The sequence below is a fragment of the Excalfactoria chinensis genome, chromosome 4, assembly GCF_039878825.1.
Source record: "Excalfactoria chinensis isolate bCotChi1 chromosome 4, bCotChi1.hap2, whole genome shotgun sequence".
NCBI lineage: Eukaryota > Metazoa > Chordata > Aves > Galliformes > Phasianidae > Excalfactoria > Excalfactoria chinensis.
Window position 1 is genome coordinate 61,240,602 of NC_092828.1, and position 8,290 is coordinate 61,248,891.

General features: G+C 41.7%; 1 protein-coding gene across 1 annotated transcript; it reads left to right on the forward strand.

The window, feature by feature from the left end:
• The first annotated feature begins 216 nt into the window (after window positions 1–216).
• On the forward strand, window positions 217–1,705 carry LOC140251740 (uncharacterized). Its single transcript, XM_072335809.1, has one exon. It carries the CDS (start codon window positions 224–226, stop codon window positions 1,703–1,705), a length of 1,482 nt encoding a protein of 493 aa, XP_072191910.1. The 5' UTR covers window positions 217–223.
• The last annotated feature ends 6,585 nt before the right edge of the window (window positions 1,706–8,290 follow it).

Here is an 8,290-nt window from a genome sequence, read left to right on the forward strand (position 1 = left end):
GCGGAATTTGCAGTTTTTCTGTGTGGCCTCGCAGGAAAATAAGGGGCGATTTAACCCAAAAGGTGTTGTTTTAGCCTGCTGTCTTTGTGTGCTCCTCTAAACAAAAGGGAGGCATGATTGTAGCATTTACATTTGTTTAATTGGTGCGTGCCTCCCTGGGCAGGGGTAAGGAGTTAAGTGTACCTTTTCTTCCCTTAGTGTAGATCTTTTAGGGTATTGAGAAATGAGTGAAAGTATTGCCACTATGAAAAGTGAAAATGTGCTATTTGACCTTTTAGAAAAGCACGGTGCTCGGCCCTCTTTATCAGGGGTGGATTGGGCACGACAAAACTGGCATAACTTGCAGAGTGTTTCAGACCGCATTTGTGTTTTACAACATGGGGCTCGTACCCGAGCCGGGAAAGGAAAATCGTTTATTTGTGCGGTACTCGGTGCAGCTTTAAAAGCAGCCGTGGAGTTCCGAGATGAAAAGCATTCGGCAGAAACCCAAACCATACAAGCATTACAGGAATCAGTTAAAGTAATGCAAGAATTGGTAAAAACTCTGCAGAATCAAATATTGAACCTTGAGGAACAATTACAAAGAGAGAAACATAATTCAGTGTTGTTACAAATGGCTTTTAAGGAAATTTTATCATATAAAGATACGGGTGACACTGTTATCCATAGTGCACCACAAGAGAAAATCTATCCTCAGGAGGAATTGAGAGAAACAAAAGAAAGCTTTGATAATGAAACCCCAGTAGCCCCTCTGCGTCCTCTTATAAAAACAGAATATACCTTCGATAATGGTGAGGACCTTGATCCTCAAATGAATGTTAAAGAAATTCCTTTCTCAGCTACTGAACTAGCTAAATTGAAGAAGGATTTCAGCCGGTCTCCAAGAGAATCTGAAACGGAGTATGTATGGAGAGTCAGTCTAACTGGTGGAGACCAAATAATGCTAACCGAAAAGGAGGCTGAGGGTTATTGGGGGCCAGGAGTATTTTTAACTACTGGCAACAACCGTGCTCCCTGGTCCCTAACACAGAGGGCTGCTTACTGGGCTGGTGGTCTCAACCCTTTAGAAAGGGGAGACCCTCTTGCTATTAATGGGACAGTGGATCAATTGGTTGAAAGTGTCCAAAAGGCTGCCTGTTTGCAAATGATGTATGATAGAAAATTGCAGCCACATCATGAATCACCTATGATGATGCCTGTTGATCCTGAAAGGATGACTCCTTTAATTAGGGGGCTTCCAGAATCACTGAAACCTATAGGTATACAACTACAAGGAAAGATACAGGCTATGCCTCAGGGAGAAAGAACCCAGGCAGCATTAGAAGGAACTGTAACCTCTAACCATCTGCAGACAGGATATAAAGTATGGACATGGGGGGAGGTTGCCCAAGAATTAATTAACTATGAAAGAAAATATGGGCCGGTGATTTCTAACACTAGTAAATTTGACCCAAGGGAAGTGAGGCTTGCAGCTGTCAGCCTTGCCCCTGGGCCACCTAGCCCAAACCGCAGTGAAACTGGAAGGGTCTCATTGCCAGTAAGAACAGGTAGGCGAAATATTGGTCATAGACGTAATCGTCTCTGGACACTTGGCTGGCAAAAGGGTGTTCCACGAGATTTGATGAATGGATTACCCACAGTCAGACTAGAGAAATTAGTTAACTGGTGGCCAGAACAAAAGCTCAAGAAGCTCAAGGAAAGCTGATGCTTTCGCCCCCTTCCCCAGATGAGCGGGAGGTGGGGGGGGGAAGGCAGTGAAGGGGTGGATGTATTAGAAAGCTCACAACAAAAGGAGATCCTCGATTTAACACCTTCTGTCCCAAGGCCTCACCACTCCTGCCAATTCCCCCTGTGAGTCACAATACAGTTACTGATAAGCCAGGGAAACACTTATCTCCCTGGCCAGCCTGTGACAACTGACTCAGCTAACCTGAGGACAGTTTCCCTAACCTTAATGAAATCCCTTAACAAATATCCTTGGAAGGCTAAGGACACCCCGATAAAGAAATGTAAAATCAACTCTTGCTGGATTGTTCCCTCATTTTTTAATTGTATTAACAATAGCCCCAAAAGGGCAAGTTGTCTTGTTTTATTTTACAGAAGATCCCCGTGGGACCTTTACTGAACACAGAATGGCTGATAGCTGACTTTAACCATTTGTGTTTTGTGACAGGAAAATTGAAGATGAGATCATGCTAGAATGCTGAATATACCTCTTGATTACATATTTTGGTTGCAATAGTATTATGTTTTGTTTGTTGTGGATTGTGATTGATATCAGTCCTTGGATCTCTTAAAACATCACAATGTGGTTCAGAGTTTTTACAGGTTATTCTGGTTTTATGGTACTCTGCACAGTAATAACCATTCCTTCTGACCCCTTCTTTCACCCCTTTTGGTTAAACTGATTGTGATTTGCATGTTATTCCTCCATAGTGTTTCCAAATTCCTAACAAGTTGGGAAATGAGCCAAGGGACCCATCTAATATCTGTTAGATGTGGTCACAAATGAAAGCCCTTTGCATTGATGTTTTTCAGCATCACATCAGTCCAGGAGTTCCATACAAAACATGGTTGTTGGTCTAAGGGTGTTTGTGGAAACTGAAGAAATGTATTGTTTAATCTGTGGATTCTGAAGGGAATGGGACAGACTGCTTTTATGGTATAAGAAAGTGTAATTATATAATTGAGGGTATGTGGAAGTGTGACTGAAGGTACAAATAGTGGGATAGTGTATAAAGGAAAAAGGGTTAAAGAGAAAGTGAGTTTATGTAATGATGAGAGTTTGGAAAGTGAGAAAGTTTGGGACAGACACAGACTGAAGAAGGCAAGGACTGGCAAGGTATAACAGGGGTATCAGGACTGATAAGAGGTGAACGATGTGAAAACAAAACAAAACAAAAAGAATTCCTGTCTGGATCTTGGCTTACACTGGGACTTCCTGAATGGAGAAAGCAGCTGACACAAATACCCCTATTTATTTATTTTATTTGATACTATTGGTTATTGTCACTATCTTTGTGATTGTTAAATGTTTAGGGTATATGTAAGTATAAATGCAAATGGTATATGGAAATGTAATTGTTGCCACAAGAGAACGCATCCCTGTGCTGCTCCCCCTCACCACCCCCCCATCCTCTGCCGCTTGTGATCAGAAAGTAAACAAATCGTTACTTCCGAATAGGGACAAAAGCACAACATTGGAAGTGCTCGTGCCCTTAGTTTAGTGTTAGTTATTACCCCTGATAAGACCAGTATTACAGACAAAGAAAGTGATCAATTTGGTATGGGTAGTAGAAACCCCAGGTAAGGATAAGAATGCAGTGTCTCATACAGGTGAAGAAAGGCAAATACAATCAAAGTTTACCTGTGGTAATTAGACACGGACTCTGTGGTTAGTGCAGAACAAAAACTTTTGTTGTGAACAATGAACTCAAATAATATGAACTTGGTCAAGTGCCTTATTATATATGACTCTGGTTTCACGCACGATGGTGCTGGATCTTCCATCCTGCCCTGAGGAAGATGGCGCTGGAGCTGTGCTCGATCCTCTGGTGCCGTCCCGCGGCACCCAGTCTTTGGTACGAGGCACAGGCACTGTCAGTCTCAACTCCATTTCGTTGTACCTCAGCGGTGTCTCCCGGTAATGGGAAATGAGGTCGTAAAGGCTGTCAAATATTCGGTTATTGGTCAGGTAGTACCTGTGGCTATTGGCATCCTGCCACCAATGGATGCGACAGTGCTGCACTCCTCCATTGCGCCAGATGGACAGGACGTAGTCCCCAATGAATGTCCCACTTTCTCTTACAAGAAAGGAGCCATCAGGAGCCCCCATCATGGCACAGTACTCCCTCAGCATCCGTTCAGCGATGAGCCGCCCACTGCACCCTGGTCCCATCTTGCCGTGGAACCATTCCTGCGCGAGATGCAGCTCGATGTTGGCGCTCACCTCCTTCTGCGCAGGTCGTCTTCTCCATCTGTTCCAGGCTGGGACTTCGTAGAGCGGATTCCATGTATAGATTATGGGGTCATCCATGATTTGAGAATCTGCGATCTGCTCCTGCTGCTCCTCCTCCATGATTTGAGAATCCTCTGCCTTCTCCTCATCCATGATTTGACTATCCATCGTCTGCTCCGTCTGCTCCTCTTCCACGATTTGGCTATCTGCCATTTGCTCCTTTGTCTTCGCCACTTGCTCCTTGGTCATACACGAACCCATGGTCTCTTGCCACTCACTCCAAGCCGCCTCAGGTTTGGCAGGCTTGCCAATGGTCTTTATAATATCTGCTCACACCTATGCCAGGTGTGCAAGCTAGACGTCCCGTGATCATGCCAAGAGGGTCTGTCTGGCAGGAATAGTTACAATCTTTCGGTTTTATCCCTCCTTGTCTGGTCCTTTTGCTTGTCCGAGCAAGAATGTCTTCATTTTCTTCCATTAACATACACATTAAAGGAACTGAAGGTACCCGGACAGATTTATTTATGGAGCTTGGAAATTATATTGAAAGAGGGACTGTAGTGAAAGAATTGGGAAGAACAATAGCAGCTGCACTAGATCAGGACCTGAAGATCCCAGGATGAGTTTTGCCCCCAGTGGACTGAACGCATTGTGCACACAGCAGTGTAAAGATGTTTGTTTTCTGGTAGACACGGGTGCATCTCACTCTGTACTGCATCAAGAATGACTGCCCATTGATGATTTTTTTAACAATAGTAGGAGCAGGTCAACAAGAAAAAGCTTACTAATTAAATAGAAGAGGGAGCTAAGGGTAAAGCAAGTAACAATGGGAATAAGTGACTATAGCTCTAAATAACTTTCTGTGTATAATTTTTATCTTAAAAAGATCTAAAATACATGCCTGTATGAATGTAATAATTATGGATTGAATAATGATGATGATGTTAACATTTAATTCCCCATTATCCCCCATCCCTCTTTTCCCTTATGCTTACTTTTTTTTTTTCCCTTTCCTCACCACCGTGAATGGTCATTTGCACATCAGTTTCAAGCAACCTTTGAGCCACGGGGTGGTGTGAAGGACAGATCTGGTTTTCTTTTGTTGTCTCAAAGCTTGCTTCGGGAGGTTTTCCTGATGATAAGATTCTGACTGGCGACTGCTAACTATCTAGGAGGGTGAATGGTGGTTGCTATTGTGCCATCTCTGCTTATGATTGCAAAGATAAGCAGAGACAGGACAAGCAGTCTTTTTCAGGGGTGCTGCTTGAAGGAGCTGACCACTGCAAGAAGGCGATAATGCTTGTGTCTGGCAAACAGAGGCACCACCAACCCCTGCTGGCTTATCTGTGGGCCAGGAATGTCACAAAAGCTGGTTTTAAACCATTTTACGCCTTCAGAAGATGCTTGTTTAGACATTCAGTGTTTGTTCGGGATATCCTCTAACTTCAAAGAAGAAGAAAAAACAACCCCACCGAAATGGGGGATAAAAGGCCCTTGCTAAACTGGGGATTTTGGGAGACGATTTTTAGAGACGATCTTTGGAGACGATCTATGGAGACGAACTTTGGAGACGATCTCCCAAAAACACCTTTGACGGAGAATTCCCTGAGGGGAAAACCTTTTCGGAAGGCCGGCTTGCTGCAGTGCTCCCTGACTTTCTCCCATCCCCCGCGGTGATTAGACGAGTTCCTGAAATCAACGGACCTAATGTGTACCTCGCTGGACCCACGGTGGTGACTATCTCTCTTGCTCTCTACAGACTCCTTGCTTATTTTTTCCTACTTTTCCTATCGCCCACCTTCCCTTCCCCATCTCCCTAAAAAGGCTAGGACTTTAATAAACTGGTTGGACCAACATTTGAACCGTTGCTTCTTAATCTCACGCCGGGTATATACACATATCAAAGAACCTTGCCTCCCTCCTGCAAATTGGAGCGAGACAAAGAGGAACTGAAGAGTCTTGTTCCCAGGACAGTAGTGATAGAAATTCAAAAACTTCACTACTTCATGCAACTTTTAAATTCTTCTCTGGAAATAATAATCAACAATTGTACACTTGAACAATTAATATGTTCCAATATCAGCACACTATAGCATTCTAGAACTCAAAAGTAGTAGTCAGTAAAAAAACAGCTACTGCATCAGCACCATAGAAACACTGAAAACTAATAACTGTTGAATGATTCAGACAGTTAATGGAGTACATTTTCTCAGTACAAAAACAGAGGGATGACATGCAATTAGAATGAGGGGAGTTAAGCAAGAGACAATGGCAAATAGAACAAATAACTTGTATTATAAAATAGGAACAATTATATAAAATCGGGTCATGTCTGTAGTACTATGTTGCAGAGAAAAGACTTAATAATACTGTTGACCAAGCCGTTACACGGAAAGATTGACACTTCATCTGTATATGTTTTATGTTGAGTATAAATACAAACAAATCACAATCCAAGTCAATGAAATAGAAAGAAAAAACAAATAAATAAATCCTGAATGTGCACCACTTCCACTGCAGGCTTGAGAAAATCTTTCTCTGTTTTGCTGTGTTCAATGAATATGGGTCAGCCACTGACCCCATGGCAGCATCAGTACAAAAGGGCAATGCATAAAACAAGTTCTGCAGGGACTGAAGAGGGAAGTAGCTTTAGAATACCCAGTACCAAATGACTCAAAAGAAGACTAAAATCCAAGTTCCTCCCTGAAAAATGACTTTTTAAGTTTTTGCTAGATCTCTCTATGTCTCTACATTCTCAAAGACTTTCCATCACAGAAGCTCTTGTTCCAGTCTTCTGAGACCCTGTGAATGAGCAAAGCAAATACAGTTACCTCCTCTATACCTTCCTCCTCCCTTTGCTAAACATTCTTCTGTTTAGCTTGTGAGAAAGGAATGGGTTAAAAGTGAGACAAGATATTTCCCGACTAGTGGATTTTGGAAGGTTCAACACAAGCCAAGCCTAGTTTGGTTACATAAGCTCAGCTGGCATTGCTGATATTATGCTAGGTCAACACATGGATCTATCTCCAACAACTACCACTTACTGCATACAGAAACGCAAGTAGTTCTTTCAGCTGAATTCCTGTCCCAGTCATAAAGCAGTTCTAAACTATGCCATAAAGCAGTTGTAAAGTATGACTACCAACAGCAGTTAACTCTCAAAGAAAGGTGACCTATTTGAGGAAAGTAATGATTAGTTATTTAAATCCCTTTCTACACAGCACAACAAAACATATACTCACAAAACAACTAGGCTATGGATTTGACAGGTTTTCTACTCTGCCACAAGTCTCTCACTGTTCATCAGTTCTCTACCTGTAATACCTATAACCAGTTTTTCTCATGAAAATGTGGATCAAAAGAAGTTGAAATGAGGCATGAAGCACGATGTTGAACATAATAAGTAGGCTAAAGTAATTAAAGCCTTAGCTAAATACTTGTTCACTTTTATCAGTTCACTGCATGCTGAGAAAAAATAACTTACAAAAGAAGGAAAGATATTTCAAATGCCATAGGAGAATGCTCATAACCTGAAAAATGAGAAAGCGATGGGAATCAGTTGCCTGCAGAAGTTTTTCCATTTATGGACTCTCCACCACTACAGGAGCTCATGCTCAGGCACATCAGCACAGGATCAGTATCTGGAGTTTTGAACAGCAACAACTTCTTTAACCAACTTCAGACATATATGATTGAGATTTTTGGCCATGCACTCTATATAAAAGCATAATTGAATGACAAAGTTCCATCATAATAAATGATTGCTTGTAATGGTGAATGCTAGGGAGTAGATAGCTTATTTCCTGGAGCAAAATGTATAGCGCTCTCTCAAGGATAATCTGGTAATAGATCACAAGGATCTTCAATGCCACAAGAGACTAAGCAGAACCTTGGGATTTCAGTGAGAAGGTGAACATAACTAACCTACCATAATCTGTTGATGAAGAATTAGCAATTCTCTGCAAGTTGATGTGCTCTATTATACAACCTTTTGTTGTTTCACTGAATCTAAATGACCTGCAGCATCTTCCATAATAGGATCTTCCATAATAAGTGGTTGTGTCTACTGCAACACATTTATGAAGTTTGGCTATGATATTTCCTTCACTACATTAATTGTTCATCTGACTAGCAGCTCACTTGTTAATTTAAATAACTAATTCTGCTTTGTACCACTTAGAGTTCCAAATTCTATTTTAATATGTTCTTCTAGAATTACCTACCAGCAATCCTGTAAAGCTTCAAACATAAAGCTCATTACCATTTAAAGCAGATAACCTTAGGTAGTTAGAAAAAGTGATTTATGACATAAGTCATGTCATTTTAGCAAAG